Source organism: Eutrigla gurnardus (assembly GCF_963514095.1).
Source record: "Eutrigla gurnardus genome assembly, chromosome: 10".
NCBI lineage: Eukaryota > Metazoa > Chordata > Actinopteri > Perciformes > Triglidae > Eutrigla > Eutrigla gurnardus.
Window position 1 is genome coordinate 18,991,616 of NC_139924.1, and position 18,383 is coordinate 19,009,998.

At 38.9% G+C, this 18,383-nt stretch overlaps 4 protein-coding genes across 5 annotated transcripts; 2 read left to right on the forward strand and 2 right to left on the reverse strand.

Moving 5' to 3' along the window:
• Window positions 1-1,617: 1,617 nt before the first annotated feature.
• LOC311020355 (uncharacterized protein) lies at window positions 1,618-2,739 on the reverse strand. The gene is made up of 3 exons (XM_084020348.1): window positions 2,583-2,739; window positions 2,314-2,421; window positions 1,618-2,165 (listed from the first exon to the last, which is right to left on the reverse strand). The coding sequence occupies exons 1-3, from the start codon at window positions 2,635-2,637 to the stop codon at window positions 2,080-2,082; spliced, it is 249 nt and encodes an 82-aa protein (XP_083876474.1). The 5' UTR covers window positions 2,638-2,739; the 3' UTR covers window positions 1,618-2,079.
• A 1,751-nt stretch (window positions 2,740-4,490) lies between these two features.
• On the reverse strand, window positions 4,491-10,214 carry LOC311020352 (P2X purinoceptor 5-like). The gene is made up of 12 exons (XM_084020344.1): window positions 10,004-10,214; window positions 9,133-9,283; window positions 8,781-8,852; window positions 7,252-7,327; window positions 6,819-6,900; window positions 6,611-6,691; window positions 6,351-6,492; window positions 5,938-6,077; window positions 5,697-5,790; window positions 5,406-5,471; window positions 5,207-5,289; window positions 4,491-5,024 (listed from the first exon to the last, which is right to left on the reverse strand). The coding sequence occupies exons 1-12, from the start codon at window positions 10,138-10,140 to the stop codon at window positions 4,952-4,954; spliced, it is 1,197 nt and encodes a 398-aa protein (XP_083876470.1). The 5' UTR covers window positions 10,141-10,214; the 3' UTR covers window positions 4,491-4,951.
• Window positions 10,215-11,902: 1,688 nt separating this feature from the next.
• On the forward strand, window positions 11,903-15,262 carry LOC311020354 (uncharacterized protein). 2 transcript variants are annotated; one of them, XM_084020347.1, is made up of 10 exons: window positions 11,903-12,012; window positions 12,525-12,854; window positions 12,989-13,093; window positions 13,175-13,225; window positions 14,060-14,098; window positions 14,193-14,219; window positions 14,322-14,507; window positions 14,597-14,644; window positions 14,723-14,785; window positions 14,887-15,262. In XM_084020347.1, the coding sequence occupies exons 1-10, from the start codon at window positions 11,943-11,945 to the stop codon at window positions 14,913-14,915; spliced, it is 948 nt and encodes a 315-aa protein (XP_083876473.1). In that variant the 5' UTR covers window positions 11,903-11,942; the 3' UTR covers window positions 14,916-15,262. The 2 variants fall into 2 exon arrangements, with proteins under 2 accessions (XP_083876473.1, XP_083876472.1); XM_084020346.1 differs by having other exon boundaries at window positions 14,989-15,262.
• A 154-nt stretch (window positions 15,263-15,416) lies between these two features.
• Window positions 15,417-18,001, forward strand: LOC311020350 (zona pellucida sperm-binding protein 4-like). Its single transcript, XM_084020340.1, has 8 exons — window positions 15,417-16,107; window positions 16,194-16,411; window positions 16,492-16,580; window positions 16,665-16,798; window positions 16,876-17,065; window positions 17,180-17,315; window positions 17,433-17,496; window positions 17,600-18,001. The coding sequence occupies exons 1-8, from the start codon at window positions 16,014-16,016 to the stop codon at window positions 17,689-17,691; spliced, it is 1,017 nt and encodes a 338-aa protein (XP_083876466.1). The 5' UTR covers window positions 15,417-16,013; the 3' UTR covers window positions 17,692-18,001.
• The last annotated feature ends 382 nt before the right edge of the window (window positions 18,002-18,383 follow it).

Below are 18,383 nucleotides of genomic sequence, written 5' to 3' on the forward strand. Positions count from 1 at the left end.
ACGACTTTTGAAAAGTCTAAAATGCGTTTCCGTGAGATATTAATATGTCATAGAGTGGAAGTTGGAAATGGCTTAAAATGGAAAGACTTAAGGAAAGCACAAGTACCTCTACAGTGTGTGAGTACATGACGCTACTTTCCACCACCGCTTATGTGATGCTTTGCCATCGGTGCTGCACGCTTATCAGTTTTCCTCGTCATCACCATCTTCGTGAAAACGTCAGATCAGTTTTTGAGTTGATGAAAAATCTTGCGTCATCATGGTTTGATCCTTTCCAATGGCTATTTTATTAGAACCATCATTCAAAACAGTTATATTCTACCATTAGTTGAAGAATTGATTAGAGATACAACAATAACAGGTTGTTTTAAAAAGGAGTTTGGTGAAGGCTTTATCAACATCCACTAATATTTAGAAGGGGAAAATGCGAGCAAGAGCTTTGCAAATCTCAATATCTACCCCATGCAGGCATCATTTTAACACAAACAGCTCTTTCCTGCGTGGGCAGCAAGTGAGAGTCGTATTTTCCCCAATCGCTCTAAATGTGGCTTTGTGCAACACACTTCAGAAGTCAAAAATAATTCCTCTAAATGATCGAAAGTTACAGTCTTGGTTCGGGGAGAGTCCCCCAAAAGTGATGCATAAAATTTCAAATGTTTTGCATTTTTTATTTTTCAACTGAAGACATTTTTTTGCTGGGTAAATCTGTATCTCAGACAAAATTGACAAATTCCCATGTACAATATGTGTGTATTAACCGCTCACACGTCAAGTGTAAAGGTTTTGACCTGTTAATCCATCAATCATCCACCTCTGAACAGCCGGAGAGATTAACACTTATGACCTATATTTCATTGATGGTATGATTTGGTGTAAGTGGAACAATCTGTGGTGTTGGAAAGTATACAATCTATGCAAATCATTCAGTTTAGCTAGTTCATAGTGGGTTTTATAATAGTGTTTGTGATCTGGTGTGAACGCCTTTGTGTTGTTTTGGCAACAGAGAATAATAACACCCTTAAATGTAAAATGAGAAATATGTTGAGGTTGCTGATCCGCCTGCCAGGTCGTGACAGTAACAGGGTGTGATAATGGCATGGAGGAAGTGACTGCTGTCTGGCGTGTGCCACACCTATGAGGGAGGACTGGCACTGTGGTCAAAAGGGGAATGCTAAATGAAGGTTTGTGACATATCGTCATTATCAAGTGAAGTGGGGCCTTTATGGACCCAAGTGGGGTTTTGGTTAAACATGAATTCCCGTAGTAAGACCCACTTGGGTTGACACAAGTGGACCTAAAAGCAGGTCATCTATACATTCTGTGCCTGGCTGTTCCAAGTCTATCATTATTATTATATTGTAAGTCTATCACAATGTCTTTATGGCCACATGGGTGTGTTAGCTCGGATAATACGCTTACTGGAAATTATTAGCCAGTTTAATAGTTACCGTCAGGAACTGTTGATCAGAATAGCGCGATGACCTAAGGTAGCACACAAGCTACACTGGGCGTTGGAACCCTTGTGAGACTCCCTCAGAAGCTGCAAGCCTTTTACATCTTCACGCACGAGACCTTTCCCCCTCGTCTCACCTGTTACAAAAGACAGCTGAGCCAAAATGATGTGATCAATTAAAAGATTCGTAATCTTCCATTTAATGATTTTGAGACAGATGACACCCGAAAGGGAGTCAAACTTTACATTGCAGCAAAGACAGACAACGACCCACATAGAAGTAGGCTTTTGCACTGACTGACCCACTAAGCGACATCAGGAAAGGATTAACTGAGTGTGTGTGTGTGTGTGTGTGTGTGTGTGTGTGTGTGTGTGTGTGGTTTCCCTGCCTCCAGCAATAGTTCTTTGCAAAAAAAAAACATGGCCGTGACTACCAGCGTGAAAGCTCCAAGTTAACAAACGTGACTAAATAACTCAACATTTATAGATTTCATTGATATTAAAAGGAAATTAAAGACAGGAGAGTCGGCTTAAAAAAATGATAGACCAATTAATCATCTTCAGATCATCAGATTTATATGCTATTTTCACGAATCAGAAAGTGAAGGTGAACGCCGAGTGCGGACTCAGGGCACGCAAAGGTCGCTGTTGCAGCATTGTGTGTCACTGTCTTCGACACAGTTGTCCTCACAAGTTCGAGAGAGTTGCTCATCTGTAAAAAAAAAAAAAACACAACAATATAGACTTAACCATCGCTACTGGAGCACGTAATATGGCTCTTCTCAAAAAGATAAACAGGAAATTTAAAACGCAGACGTATTGGAAAACAAGGTGAACGCAGCAGAACGGGCTCTGCCTACCTTTTATGTAGGTCCTGCAGAAGTTATCTGCGTCATCCGGGCATTTTGTGGTGTTCTTGCAGATGGTGTCATTCTCGTCTTGACAGATGTAGCATTTGAGCGTGAACACTGATGAGAAGTCAGAAGCCAATGATAAGTGAGTGGGAATACTGGCTAGCTATGTGGTGCTATTATAGTTACATGTATTCAAAGTTTTTTTTTTCTTTGTCGTGATCTTTGTTTTAGTTAAATATAATCAGAAATATTGTATTTAAACAAAGGCCACTCACCCTGAATGCTACACAGGAGGAACACGAGCAGCAGCGTCAGAAGTTGAGCCTTCATGTTGTCAGATGGTATTTGGACAAACCTCCTGCACTGGCACTTTTATACCTGCACACACACATGACAAACGGGAACCAGTCGTGTACTTCCTTGTGTATGATAATCCAGTAAATGTCCCAGAGAAAAGGCAAAGCCGAAGGCAACAATGAGTCATTTAATCAACTTCATACTTGATGACGAGCAAGGCGTTTGCTTTTCACCCTCTCCTGCATGTTGTTTGTAAACTCAGAATTTCTGAGATGAGCTTTATGTCTGGAAACAACATCATCTTGGGCCTAAAATAATACGCAAATTAAGGAAACAAAGACCACTTCAAAATGTTGTAATTGCATTTATTTAAAAAAAAGGACAGTGCACAATAAAACATTAGCCTTATATAAAACGAGGAGCGATGCATTGCACCAGGTTTTGGCAAACTTCATATTTTCCACCTGTATTCCCTGGGGGACAATTCAATGTAAATAGAATATAAAAAACCTACATCAGAACATTTTACAAACATCATCAATCCCCATCTCACATAAAAAACTAAATTTGTACAAAGTTACAGCAATAAATAGTCATTCACTCCCACCCATATCCCAACTCCTTCATGTGTGCAGAAAAGGTATAGTACAATGCTGCCGCAAGGAATTGTGGGGCTTTACGTTGTTATGTGCTAAAGGAGATCAGAAAGAAAGCATCGAAGCACCTTTCCTTAGCATTGAGAGATATCGAACGGCTCTTATCATAGCTGACACATAGATACTTCCGGGTCATTTCACACACTTAGAAACCTTCCTCTGCAAAAAAAAGACTTTTTGGCCGCAGAAAGGAAGTTAAACAAACACAGGACACGAGAGACATTGAACTTCAAAAATAAAAGAGGAAGTAACTAAACAAAAACCCAAGATCTTGACACGCTAATGGGGAGCCGGTGCATCTCATACAGATAATTAAAGGGTGCCTCCCTCATGCGTTGGTATCATGGGCGTGACAAAGCTTGGTATTTGACGTCCTGAGAATCCAACTAGACACCAGCATGTCCTTTAATGCTGTGCTGTGCTGGTTTCCCTGCATTGGATGTGAAGCTTTGAAAGAAGAACATTAAAAATGTGAAAATGTAACTTGATAACTATCCACGGTTCATTGATGTTTTTCCTAAAAAAAAAAAAAAAAAGTTTCCATTCACTAAAGATCAAATGCTACATTTATAAGTGAAGCTTTGCTGAAACAATGAATGAGATGAACAGCCTGTGCAGACCATGGACCATGGTGCTGCAGACTTTGACATGTTTCTGACCGTGACTACAACTTTTCATTGCCCTTTAGTGGCATCTGTAGGCAACAGTGGAGAAGTGCAGGACGATAGTAGTAGGCTAAGGAAAACACGCCAGGAAATATACATCTATGTGGAGACTGTAATATTTTGTTTGTGAGTGATCTTCATTTAGTGAAACGGACCATACCATTCTCTGCATTTGTTTAGCCCATTTACAACAAATCACAAAAAAAGTGGCAACCTGGAAAACCTGTAAAACAACTGACCAATTGTCCAGTCACTGAAAACACAAGGAGAATGAGACAAAAGTTGAAATATCCTGGAAAATATTGTGGTTTCCTGGAAAAATATTCAACCATATTGTCATCAAAGTGCCACATTAACACCAAAAAGTTAAAAAACGACATAAAAATTGCATAAAAGAGATGACAGAGATGACAATTCAAATAAAGCACATTTTGGAAAACAGCAATACATGATGTTTCTTGGGTAATTCAGGATGTGACTTACTCTTTTCATGTGAAATAAAACTCTGATTACATTTTGATTTATTTTTTTATCATCAGCCCATTCACTCGAGGAAAACCGGCACTTAAAGCACAATCATTTATTCGGTATATATCGTTCACAGGAATTGTTCATCATTGCAAATCAAGCAACTACACAATGTGTTTATAGAGGAGGTAACATTGGTTTCATTTGGTTTCATTCAATTTGCCTGTTTTAACTAACTCTACAACTTGAGCTTGACTAAAAGTGACTGGGATGCAAGAACACCAGTTTCAGACAACACTGCTACAACACACACACTCATTTTATGGCTAAACTTCGTTTAAAATGAATGGATTGTAATAAAAATAGTAAAAATATTCAGTACATATACAGCATCTTAAAAGAAACAAATTCAACCGTAAATCGTTCTAATAGGAGCACCACACCAGCATATGCTGTACTGATGTATGTATGTCAGTTTTTTAAAGATTTATAAGCAATATTGTCATATGCCATAAACAACAAGGGCATATTGCAAACTTGTCCAGCGTGGTGAAAAGACTAAATCCTCAGATTCTCCTGCTCCACGACGCCATTTCTGTCATAGTTTGCAGATGTCGATGTCAAATGTCCACTGTGTGGAACAGAGACAGAGATTATTATGTATTTGTGCAGATGAGCCATTAGTCATACCAGCATTTTAATCAGCCAAGTATATAATATGTAATAAATGGACCTGTATAATACTTCAGTTTCTTTACCACCGCGTAATACGGGCGTTATGTGATGCTTAAAGATCGCCTCTTCCAAACCTACTTGGGTTGTTGAAACTTCCAAGCTCGATAAAGGTTGCCCTTCTTCAATATGTAGAGGAGGACCATGTCACAGAAGAGAGCTCCCTGTCAAATTAAGTGATGCGATTGTCAAAAAAAAAAGGCGAAATACAAAAAAAAACTAAAAAAAACTGTGCAGTTCTATTAAAGGCATTTTAATAAACTATTAGAATGATACTTACAGCACCCATCAAAGTAAGCCCTGAAGCAACATTGATGGCTGTCGGGACAATGCTGAACTTCCCGGCCTGTGAATGACAGCACATCAAGTAAAAAGCTTACAATTAAAGGGGATGTCTGTCTTTCATTAAAATGTCTTTCAAGGTGAGATGTAAAAAGATATTATAAGGTATCACAGTACAATCTGATCCTGTTGCTATCTTGCTGTGGATGATTCAAGACCCTGCAAGCTTTTTCCTGTTTGTTATTATGTGCTAATGTGCTGTACGCTTTGGCGGAGCCAACAACTTTACCTTTCCGTGCACCATGATGTTGAATCGGATACCGTAGAATTTGAACAGAGATCGATACCTCTCACCAGCAGCATTTTTGAAATACTGAGCTTTTCTGTTTGGTAGAATGTTGAGACATGAGAATACAAAATAATTAGATGCAATCAAGACTTTCCCCATAATTTTCTCCGTTCTAACCATGTCTTTTTAATTCTAAAGAGAACCACGTGTGTCTGTGGGACATAGCGATGTAGACAAAGACCTGAAGTTGAATCCTGATGGTGTGGCGGTCTCGTTGGAGAGACTAATGTCCAGACGAGTAAAGTGGTACTGCGGATGGCAGTTAGAGTAGCCTTTGTCCAAGTCGCAGTCCCACTCTATCATAATGCCGATGGAGCCGCCCTGCAGAACACAATACAAATTCCATCATGTGCTTTAAAAATCCTACATATTTGCAATTTGTTTCTCATAAATTTCCACTCTTATCTTTCTTGTAAATGTATGACGTTATAATCTAACAAATTTGTGATTTTTTTTTCTCATAAATTTCGCCTGGCTCCGTAGTTATTATTATTATTATTATTGTTATTTTTAATAATAAAAATATGACCATATACATGTGATGCTGTTGATTCTTTTGCCATTATAAGAACAAAAAAAATGTGTAATACTTACCAATGTGGCCATTTCCTTGAAGTTGTATCCGGCTCGGCTGGTGATGTCACCCAGGCGAAAGATGGGACAGTAGGGGTGGAGCTCCTCGTCAAATCGACAATTCCTCAAAAAGGAGTTTTCAGGCGTTTTGAAAACGTTCGACCTTAGAGTTGAGAAACGCACAGTAGCACAAAGTGTGTATATATGAGTTTGCACTGCTCTGTGCACAGCTGTTTTCAGATAGCCAAGCAGTACATGGAGAGGTAATGGTGAGAACGTACTTTGAAAATGTGAATTTGGAAAATTGGATGAAATTCTTGATGTAGATGGTGAAGTTTTCAGCGTTTGTCAAGAGTGACCCTCTGTAAAGAAATTTTTTTTTTTTTTTAAAAAGAAAGAAAAAAGGTGCATTAGTTATATTGAAGTTTTGTTTTGTTATTGCTTGCATAAAGAGTATGCATATTTGTATGTGTCTGTATTGCCTCTTACTGTGGTTTGAATTCTCTTTCAATAGGACACCAGCCGTAGATTTCACAGGTGCTGTTCCTCAAGCACCGGCCACTCATGATTCCTTCAGAAAAACAGCAGAACAAGACCCACAGTGTATCACATTTCTGTTGCCAATATATGGATTACACATGATCAGTTCAATTCTGCTATTTAAATGCATTGCAAAAGCATTCTTGCACCTTCAAGGACCTACACAAAACCAGGGGTTTACCAGGGGGCCTTAAATGTTAAGACATTAGCTTAAAATATGCTATCCTAAGCACTTGTGTCTTCTATGTTGCACTCATTTTCATGTAATTGGAACTAAGAGAGAGAAGGTAACCTTGTAGAATTTAGACCCTAATCATATTTCATAATGGCACAGAGCCCGCCAACTTACATAATGGCAAATTAGCACTGTTTTCTCTCTTACCGTTACCAGCCACAACCATCTTCCCCTTTTCACAGCCGTTGTCATCTTGACAGTGTCCATCCAGCACTTTGGGGCTCTAAAGCCACAGAAAAAAAATGTGTCAAGAAATATTTAACCATAAACAGACCAGTTTTACACTGACAACTGAAAACCTCTCATACTTATTGTAAGGAACCTTTTTATATAACATACTGAACACTATTACTACTACTACTTAAAATCAAACCTCACACACACACTAGTGAAAATCAAACCTTTTTTAAGTAACCATTATTCTATGTGTATTTCACCTATGTATGTGTCACAACAGCCATAAAGGTCATTTTGACTTAAATCCTGATGGTACCTGACTTTTCCTAAAGGTGTCTGTATTTTAATTTAAATTGTATTCATATATATTACACAAAAGACATACACGACCGCACGGTGTGTGAAGTTTGATTTTCAGTAGTGTGTACGTGAGGTTTGATTTTCAGTAGTGTGTGTGAGGTGTGATTTTCAGTAGTGCGTGTGTGTGTGTGTGTGTGAGGTTTGATTTTCAGTAGTGTGTGTGTGTGAGGTTTGATTTTCAGTAGTGTGTGAGGTTTGATTTTCAGTAATGTGTGTGTGTGATGTGTTATTTTCTGTAGTATATGTGTGTGTGAGGTTTGATTTTCAATAGTGTGTGTGTGAGGTTTGATTTTCAGTAGTGTGTGTGAGGTTTGATTTTCAGTAGTGTGTGTGTGTGAGGTTTGATTTTCAGTAGTGTGTGTGTGAGGTGTTATTTTCTGTAGTATGTGTGTGTCTGAGGTTTGATTTTCAATAGTGTGTGTGTGTGTGTGAGGTGTTATTTTCTGTAGTTTTGCCGCACTACTCATACTCAGTTTTCTTTTGCTTACAGAGGCTCCATTCTTTGGAATTCCCATCTTCATGTTGTTAAATTATCTTCATCCCTCAATACTTTTAAGTTAAGACTGAAAGCTTACCTGTTAAATCAAAGTTCCTAATAGTTTCTTTTCCAGTATATTTGTCATTGGATCATTATCTCTTTACATGCTCATACACTCAGTTAAATACAATTATTTTATATTCATACATACCCATGTTTTTATTTCTGACTTCTTTGAGTGTGTGCTATAAAATGGCACTTGTATTGCTTCCTTTTTTGTTGTTATTTGTTGTTGCTTTCTCCTATTGTTGTTGATTTATCCTCTGAATGTGTATATTTCTTGGGGAGGTGCTTCTTATAAGCCCATGTAGGGTTTTTTTAACCTCTCCTGCACTTACTATTCTTCTTTCATTTCTGTTTTTTGTAATTGTCGTTTTTTATGGTGCAAATAAAAAAAGTAAAAGTAAAAAAAAAAAGTAAAGTAGTGTGTGTGAGGTGTGATTTTCCATAGTGTGTGTGAGGTGTGATTTTCAGTAGTGTGTGTGTGTGTGTGTGAGGTGTTATGCTATATGAGAGGTTAAGTATGAGAGGTTTTCAGTTGTCAGTGTGGTTTCATTTTCACTTTTAAGTGTGTGAGGTGTTCAGTAGTCTGTGTTCTTACCTCGGCACAGTGTCCCAGCTTCTGATTGGGCGTCTCTAAGAAATTGGTAACCACAAACAGAACAGCTTCACCCTAGATGTAGAGAAATCACAGGAATTGGTCATTGTGTTGACATAATTTCTTCCCCATTACCTGATTTAAACCTGCCTCTCAAAAAAGTAAATAATTCCCAAAATGTCAAGCCACTCAACCAGTCCTGCTTGTGTGACCGTGTATTTGGCTCCTCACCTTTGCTCGGCTTTTCTTCACATTTTGTCACTTTTCTCAGCCTGCACTGATGCATGTTACAGCTGCAATTCACATCAATCCTGCCCCGAACAGACATAAGGAACAAAACGCTGAATGTTTTCACCTGTGGCGGTATGACATAGTCCTCAGGCCCCCACAGCACCAGACCAGACTCAGTGGTGTTCGTTACAGAGACTCCCTTCAGTTTAGTTATAACGGAGCCCTGGATGGCGTCGTCTGTCTCCTGGTAGCCTTTCTTGCTTATGAAAACCCACCTGTGGTTGAGAGATGCGTTTTAAACCATCTTGTGTAATGTATGATGTTTGACTCTCTTTTGGTTTCTGTTAGAAACGACAGGAAATGCAGACTGCGTGTTGTCGGGATATTAATCAGAATACAGGCTGCATTTACATTTGAACTCAACACTGTGATTTACTTTTTGTGGTATCATTTTTCAGATTATCAGATTTTCAATTATCAGATTTTTTATTCATATATTAAAAGTGTTTGATGCCTGTTGCTTTGGTTTCTATTATAAAGCACATGTGACTCCATTAGACAAATGTTCTTATTGGGCTTACAACTGTATTTATTATTGCATTTTGCTACAGGGCTCTTAACAAGTTACAAGAGTACTGAACATTAAAACAAACTTTATGTGGCATTTGAGTGTAAAACAGTTTAATACTATATTGCACTGGCTTGAACTCATTAGCAATCAAAAACTTAAAGTTAAATGCGGAATAAAATAATTGTTGATCATCTATAGACCTATATGTTGTTGCATTTTCAGTTTATTTATTTAGGATATTTAAAATATAATGCGGTTAGGGTCAACATACAGTAGGATATATAGCCTAATACTCCTCAGACATACGTTTCTATATTAACAGTATGATTATTTGTTAAAGTTTTGTCATTTATAGGTTACCATTTTATAAGATAAAATGAGATATATGCTAATAATATGATATGGCAGTGATTCGCCGACTTACCCTATAATGTAACCGATGATTAATAACTGAAAAACTCTGTACAAAACTCCAACTGTCTTATTTTTGGAGACAATGAATTTTTCCGTTTTGTAGTCGAGGAAGGAGAGGAAGCATCCATGGATGGAGAACCCGGCCATCCTGCAGCTGTCCGCGGACACTCGGAGCGCTCCCGCTGCTCGTCTCCACGGAGTCAAGTCAGCGTCAGTAAGCGCGACATCCTGGTGTGACTTTTAAAGTAAGACGGCGGTGACTTCTGTGACATCCGGTATTCGAAGAGATGGAAAGTGAAATTAATTTCGGATTGTAAAAGACGAAAAAAACGAGTCTACCTTAATATGCTGTATTTCAGCAGGTATAGGGGAGAGTGGGGTAAGTAGTGCCAATTTTTTACTTAAAGCGCCTTTAAAGCAAGGGGATTATAGTAATGCCTCCAACTAATATATGGACATATAGTTTAGGATGTTGTGCATCCCTGGGAGCAATTACTTTGGATTTTAAATAAAGTGTTTGAGAAATATAGCTTTAGAAAAAAAAGTGGTTTAGAAGTGACATACACTGGGGTAAAGTGTGCCATTGATAATTGAAATAAAGGCCATTATAATCTCACAAACGATAATGCTATATAAAAGCAAGACAAATTCAATACAAAATTACTTTAATGTTTATTTAAAGTTTTAACAACATCAAAGGCCACTTTTCTATAACAAGGCCTATACCGTCACACGACTCTTCGCAGATCCAGCCTACTAGGCCTATACAACTTAACATCCTACTTGTCAATGCTGCAGGGAAATATGAGCTCCCTTCTAGCTGTACACGTTTTGTGGTGTTGGTGGTTTACTTAAAGATAGTTTACGACATCAAAGGCCAATTTGCTTAAACAAGGCTTAGCGTCACATGAACACATGCTCAGAACAAAATCCAACCCGGAGAGAACCCACGCTTACACAGCGAGAACATGCAAACTCCACCCAGAAGGAATCCACACCCAAGAATCAAACCTGGGACCTTCTCGCTGTCAGGCAACAGTGCTACACACTACACCACTGTTCAACCCTCAGAACAAAAAAAAAATCCAAAATGAGCACCTTATCATTTGCAAATCATCTGCATCTGAATCTCTTCACAGATTTGGCCTACTACTGAACTTGTCAATGCTGCAGGGGAATGTGAACTTATGTTCCCCTCTGGCTGTACCACCAAGTTTTTGTGGTGTGGGTATTTTCTTGAGCACATCATCCTTCATCATTCTCTCTAAATGTGAAGATGGGCTTTCCAATTTTGCACTGATATCGTAACCTTCAACATTCTCCACCAATCCAACATAGTATAGGATTTGGATTTTTTACCTGCAAACTTCACATTAACAAAGTCACCAGCAGACAGATCCTTGTCACGATTCATTTAAATGTAAAAATGTGATTAAAAAATAGAATGTTCCACTCTTTACTCTATCACGGGGTTGTTGAGTGTTTCTATATCTCTTTTCAAATCATCACAAATCAACAGATACATGGTGACCCTGGGAAATATCTCACTTTTAGACAGAGTTTATGTTATGTAGACATAGGTTTGAAAGTGTGCTGTGAAGATGGACCTTTGTATGTTTCATCACATGGCCCTCTTTCTCCGGAAGCATCATCAGGAAGTGGTCTGGAGGTGACAATCACTTCGGGCCTTTCTCTCACATTTATACATGTTCATAAAATATAAACATTTATTGACTTAAATTCAATGATTGGCAGAATTGCCTTTGAAGTTTTGAAGTTGAAGTTTGAAAAAAAAGTGTCAAATGTTATGTCATTCACATGAAACTAAAACACAGCAAAGCACTTCCGTGAATGACTAACTCTACTGTGATGGTCTTGTGGGGTTTTTTTTCCAGTGATGCTGAGGGGGGTTAGTGTACAGACTGTCACACTGCTATTCACGCCAGAAGATGCGGACAATGGATGCTGACAGGTGGATTCCCCTTTTAGCCCTGTGCTTTATTTGTGTGTCTTCGAATGGTAAGTCCTTCATTGAAAATAGAGAATGATAATACTATTATAATATACTCTAATACTATTTATATAAAATACGAATAAAACTTCTCTTCTTTTGCTGTAATAATTGTTTGATCCATTTGTACATTTTACAAGTATTCGGATATTTGAATATACATCCGAAATGCTTGGCGAATCTGTTGACAAAGACGAGATATTTCTACTAATAGTTGACTATGATGTTAGTATTCTATTTAAATATATTTAATTATACATAGGCTATATGGCAGATGCCCCAGCCCCTCCTCCTTTAATCTCTTTCAATCAGTTCATTGACGTTTTTGTTCAGTGTCTTTGATAGTTTGAAGTTTTCATTTTCATATTTTCTGTAATTGTAACACATTCATTCTCAACCCTGACAGTTAATTCGGCAAGACACCAGTTTTGAATATCTACAGTCACGAGGAGGAGGAGTTTCTACTGTCAGTGCTCTTGGTTATATGACATAAACTCAAAACTTGTTCTTCTCTTTTAAGACTCTTGTGAGCAGAACTCTGATGGTTGTGACAAACACACACTCAGCGCCGCACTCGGCTTCTCTGTGCTCCTCCAATGCAAATTTGCAAACATGAGCCTCAACTGGGTGTCGTGGACCCACTCTCCTGAGGCGGACCTCGTTCATCTCACATCTGAAGGCCATATTAAGTTCCTGGACCACAGGAATGGCCGAGTGAAAGCCTTTCCAAACCAGGGCTCGGAGAGGAACTACTCCATCCGCATCGACGAGCTTCAGACCTCTGACCTGGGGTGTTATCGCTGTCAGCAGGGACTCGACTGTCTTCAGGTGGAGTTGGCCGCTGAAGGAGGTGAGGGCGACTTTCTGTTTGAAAACGTTTTCAGGTGCTGAGAAACAAGGGGCCTCCTTCCTCTCCATAGTCATAAAGTGAGCTAGAGTTTCCTGTCAAATGCATCGTTGTCAAAACCACAACCTGTTGTGCAGGTGCTCTAAACCATGACCCGAGGCTACTGATCTACATCTGTGTTGGCGCGGCAGTTTTCCTGCTGCTGAGCATCGGCGCCGGCTGCTGCTGCGCGATGTGCATACGTGAGTATACTCTCAGACCACAGATGAGCGGAAATGATTTGCGGTGTTGTTGGATTGGTTGACTGTAACTTTCTCTTTCAGTGTGCTTTAACAACAGAACTCAGGACAATCTTCAAGGTGCAAGAACTGAGGGTGAGAGACGATTTCACAACATTTCCATTAGATTCAACCATGTTGTCTCGGTACACAGTCGCTCAAAGAGTTGTGTGGTTTTAAAAGATATATCATGCACAGAGCAATGGAAATGAGCAAACTGGCAAAGCACAGTGATACATATAGTAGAAAATAAACAGTAGTGCACATCCAGTGGTGGACAGTAACAGAGTAAATTTACTTACTGTACTTAAGTACATATCCAGAGGATTTGTACTTTACTTGAGTGTTAGATTTATTTGGTACTTATTACTCTTACTTGAATACATTTCCAAGACAAATACTTTTACTTTTACTCAAGTTAATTTCTAGAAAGGCTGAAAAATACTTTCAGGTCTGGTCTTTTTTTTTACTTTCTTTTTTTTAAGTACTATTGGACACAAGCTGTGTTTGTCAAAGAAGGAAACCTATCACAGTGCACGCTCTCCACTGGGATCTACGTAAAAGCGGAAATACGTAATCCCTCCCCATAAGGATACATGGGGAGACAGAGTTTGTTGTGCTCCTATATTGTCCTTCCTGTAAAGACAAGTGACTTCAACATTGAGTTATTGAAAGCAGAGATGTAGTTTTTTGTAAAACAGTGATTCTCAACCAGTGATGTGGGGACAACATTGGTCTTTGAGGGGGTTCCAGTTCCCTCTGTGCACATCTTTCCTTCAAAAGAAGGGTTGGTTTTGGGAAACATGTTTGTTCGCTTCCTTCACAAGGAGACCACGTGTCATATCGATCTTCTACTATTGGCAAGAACAAGCATGTTTCCCAAAATGTCCAACAATTCCTTCACGTTGCTTCTTCCACATCCCACTGCAGGCGCCAGCGCTCCACGGCCTGCCGATCCACAGCCGAGAGGTAACGACACAAACACACTGTTGTAGGCCACGAAGGTGATATTTCAGTTCTGTTTTTTTTTTTCTTTTTCAACGTGTTTTCCTTTTCCCTGCAGGAGCAGGCAGTGATAATCTGGTTTATGGTGGGTTAACACAGTTCTCCTTAGTTTGATTCTTTCGTTACATGGCATCTGTTGATTCACCTTGTTAAAAAGCTAATACCTTTGTTATGTTTTGAATATTAGAAAATGATGACCAAGACCCATCAAGGCAGCAGGATGACTTGTCCAGAAATTATATCAATCCAACGCCAGCAGTTCTCCCTGATCCAGATAGGTCTCAACCCACTCAGAGCACCAGTGGGATTTATCCAAACTTGAACCAGTTTGAGAAGACGGACAGTCAGAGAACAAAACGGCGATTTCACAGTGGTGAATATAAAAATGATCAGTTTCTATCACGACTCTTATCATCTTGCCGTGACAAACTGCTCTAACTCAATCTTCTCTCGCCTCTCCAGAACTCTTCAGCAGATTAAGGCAAGCAAGTGTCGGCCGGAGTTATTACGGTAAAATGAGCATAGTTTATCATGTTACATCGGTTCAGTGTTGTCAGGAAGTTCACGTTTGTTCTTTTTATCACGCAGTTAACCAAGCGGAAATCAGCATGCAACAAGCCAGGCCAGCTGGGGCGGCGAATCATCTCAGAGGTATTTAACCTTCTCCTCCATTTATCTCATCTGTCAGAATGATTTATCTGCATGTGAGAATAAATAATTTCATTATTCACAAAATCATTTTGTTTTTTTAGCCAAAAAGGCCGAGGAAAGTGCATGCTGACTTCATATGTGGGCATCTTAGGGATGACATAACGCTGTGGCTCAACTGCTCTCCTCTCCGTTGTCTCTGTCAGATGGTGAATACAAAAACCCGATTTACAACAGGAGCACAGACCAGCTCAACTACCTTTAGAAAACGAAGGGGAGTTTAAACAGCTGTTGAAATACGTTATTCAGTATCAACATCCTTTCCAATGTTATCGATTATTCATTTTGCATATTAAACTTGACACGTCTTATTTCATTTGTCTGCAAATGTACTGTATTTCCTGTAGTGATTGCTGTTTGGTAATGTTCATGAAATAAAGAGCTTCACATGCACATCAAGAAGCAGTCTGTGTGTTGAATGCAACAAACCCATGTATGCGAGTTCCATATTTTATGCATGTGAAAGCCAAACTAGTACATTTTGACCATATAAACGCTCTGTTTGACTTGCAGATCAAATATAAACCCTTTGTTTTTTTTGTTTTTCGACGCTCACACCTTTAATTTAGAACATTAAAACTTTTTTTGTTGCTTTTACTCTCATCATGCCAATTAAGCCAAATGACAAGCAGCTGCTTAGCCTCTCACAGAGTCTCCAAAGATGAAGGCCGTCAGTACTGACTTCCTTTTGGTTGCATTTATTTCATTATCACTGTTCCTTCTGAAACATGAAGCCAATGCTGCTTCAAAACTCTTCCGAGTGTCTGACACTATGGATGGTGGCGCGTTGATTTGCCGCGATGGGTTCATGTCCGTTTACATATCAAAGGTGGTATTTTCTGATCTTCCTCTCACCATTTATGTACAAGGTAAGACAGACACTAAAGATGCATGTTGTTGGTAATGACACACACAGCTTTGAAGGGTTTCGCTTTGGTTTTTGTCCACATTTTCACACAGATGAACACAGTGGGTATTACCAAGCCATCGCAATAGCAAAACAGTGTCACTACTTCCTGACAGAAACTGACACCTTTGTGATCTTAACAGTTGCTTCCCATGGATGTTTTGTGAGAAGACAAGTATGTCGACTAGTTTCTTGATCTGTTGATTTTTGAATGCAAAACATATATTTGTTTCATATTCTTATCATTTTGTTCAATAGAACTATATGACAAATCTGACTGTTGTCGTCATGGCACTTGACAAGGGAAGAGTTGAAGTTGTCAAGTCATTTCCTCTCACCTGTGAAAGGAAAATAAAAGGTATAATTCTGCGTGTGCAAATAGATATCATGACGTTATGTTTCAGAATTTAGTTTTATTATTAATCCTCAGTGTGTTTTCCACAGATGTGAACAAAACTGATAATCCACCAGTACCAAGGCATGTTTTCTGCCACAAGGATGGATTTAACATCACCATCCCTCGGAATGACACGGTCCCACCTCTGAACCTGGATGCACTCTGGATCCCTTCCAGCCAAGGCAACAACTGTAAACCCCAGAAAAGATCCAAGGATGCTGTCACATTCAGCTTTCCCTTCGCTGATTGTGGCACTCAGTCTGTGGTAAATGTGTGTGAATTGACTCCCATCTCTCTTTAGACTGGTCAGGTGGTGTTTAAACAGGTTTGGGCTGTGTCTTGCAGATAGCAGATGGGATTATAACCTACTGGGTCAACATTGAGGTGAAACAACATCCGCAGACAGGCTCTATATTTCGTGACATTCCTTTCCAGTAAGAATTAAATTGTTCCACTTCTCCTGCGATGTGATGGTAATGGACACTCATTTAAATGTTCTTTTTATCTTCATATATTAGTTATACTGTGCATTGTAGCTTTGCACTGGCCCAAATTACTCAGCTGGGCATCAAAGTTCAGGGAAAAAAATCTGAGCACCTTCCAACTCTGAAGAATGAGGGGATACTGAGGACTGAAATGAGGTTTGCCAAAGGTTAGTTAAATTTTTGCTTTTCATTCCTAATCTTCACTTTTTTTCCCACAATGAAACATCTAATCTTTTATCTACAGATTCCAGTTACAAGTCATTCTATTCCTCTCGGGACCCTCCAATAGTGACTGAGATTGGCCAGCCTGTGTATGTGGAGGTGTTTATTCTCAAACATGTGGACCAGGATTTGGTGCTGCTGCTGGACGACTGCTGGGCGACGCCGACTAAAAACCCGCATGACCCACAGAAATGGAACCTGCTCGTTAAAGGGTGAATTTGTGTGACATGAACAGATGCTCTGTATTTTGCTATTTCTTTATCCAAAAGGTAATTTAAAGGTAGTGCCTGTGCTTTGATCAAAGCTCATCTTTGTATCCAATCCAGATGCCCTTTCAATGGCGATAGCCACCTAACTGTTGTGTTGCCAGTTGTCCCCAAGGAGATTAAATATCCCTCTCTTCATAAATGGTTTGTGGTCAAGCTGTTCTCATTTGTGAAGCCTGCTACCTTTGAAAATCTGGTATGTAGTAAAAAATAATAATAATAAAAAAATAATAATTCATAGAAATAGATGTTTTTTTAATGTGCTGGTAATTTTAGCCATAGTGTTTATTTTAAATGGGATGTTCTCCTACAGGTATATTTCCATTGTGATGTAGAGATCTGTAAGGGACCAGATTGCTTACAGTCCTGCAGCAATGGTAAGTAGAGCCCACCATTTTGAAGTCTAGTGAATAAGTTATGAATTTACACTTGCATTTCACACTGTGAATGATTGTCTGTCTGTTTTTCCATGTCTTTCAGGAAGGCGTAAAATAAGACATACCATGGCAGGGCCAGGACAGGAAATCCTTTACAGTGTAGTCTCTGGTGGACCTCTCCTGTATTTACTGTAAATGACCAGAAAAGGGGGGGATATTTTTAGTCACATAAGGACATTGAGAACGGTTCAATCAAGAACTGTCCATTGTTTGTAAAGAAAATAAATCTACACCTTACTTTAATTTCAAGTAATCAGATGTTGGATGATGTAGGTGTTTAGATGGTGGGAAAAGCTTGTTTGTGTCTCCAGTTTTCTTTTTCATCACTGTAAATTGTATGCACCCTGTGGTTGGTGGGCTTGACGTGAAAACGCAGGAGACATTCATTTGTTGAGTATGGGGAACATTTCACATTCACAAATATTAAATGACTTGTTCTAAACTTTATTTTGTATTTTGATATTGATATTTTTGCACTCCCTGCACAAACTGTACTGCCTCAAAACAGTTATATTGTAGGCTACAAACTTGTTTATGTTTATGTCTGTTTAAGTTATATGTTATAGTGTCTCTTACATATTTTTTAGTGTAAATTTCTATTCCGGTACTTTTTCTCTTTTATGACATGTTTATTGTATGCACCAAACACAACCAAGACAAATTCCTTGCAAGTGAAAACTTACTTTGGCAATAAACCTGATACTGATTCTGAGAAAATTGACACTATTCTGGGTTCTGTTTAATAATTAATAAATCCACTTGTGGACATATGAACAAATCGAAGAAATAACATGATTTATTTTATTTGTGTGATTAATAAGGTCTGG

Bases quoted from the DNA above. Each gene is read 5' to 3' on its own strand.
- LOC311020352 (XM_084020344.1), bottom strand. From the start codon at position 10,140: ATGGCCGGGTTCTCCATCCATGGATGCTTCCTCTCCTTCCTCGACTAC. The intron at 6,078-6,350 runs GTAAGTATTACA...TGTGTTCTGCAG, and splicing joins TCAAGGAAATGGCCACATTG to GGCGGCTCCATCGGCATTAT. The intron at 5,290-5,405 runs GTAAGTATCATT...TTAATTTGACAG, and splicing joins GGCTTACTTTGATGGGTGCT to GGAGCTCTCTTCTGTGACAT.
- LOC311020354 (XM_084020346.1), top strand. From the start codon at position 11,943: ATGCGGACAATGGATGCTGACAGGTGGATTCCCCTTTTAGCCCTGTGC. The intron at 12,013-12,524 runs GTAAGTCCTTCA...TTCTCTTTTAAG, and splicing joins TATTTGTGTGTCTTCGAATG to ACTCTTGTGAGCAGAACTCT. The intron at 14,786-14,988 runs GTATTTAACCTT...TGTCTCTGTCAG, and splicing joins GGCGGCGAATCATCTCAGAG to ATGGTGAATACAAAAACCCG.
- LOC311020350 (XM_084020340.1), top strand. From the start codon at position 16,014: ATGACAAATCTGACTGTTGTCGTCATGGCACTTGACAAGGGAAGAGTT. The intron at 16,412-16,491 runs GTAAATGTGTGT...TGTGTCTTGCAG, and splicing joins ATTGTGGCACTCAGTCTGTG to ATAGCAGATGGGATTATAAC. The intron at 17,316-17,432 runs GTATGTAGTAAA...GTTCTCCTACAG, and splicing joins CTGCTACCTTTGAAAATCTG to GTATATTTCCATTGTGATGT.
- LOC311020355 (XM_084020348.1), bottom strand. From the start codon at position 2,637: ATGAAGGCTCAACTTCTGACGCTGCTGCTCGTGTTCCTCCTGTGTAGC. The intron at 2,422-2,582 runs GTGAGTGGCCTT...ACTTCTCATCAG, and splicing joins CCTCCTGTGTAGCATTCAGG to TGTTCACGCTCAAATGCTAC. The intron at 2,166-2,313 runs GTAGGCAGAGCC...TTTTTTTTACAG, and splicing joins CTGCAGGACCTACATAAAAG to ATGAGCAACTCTCTCGAACT.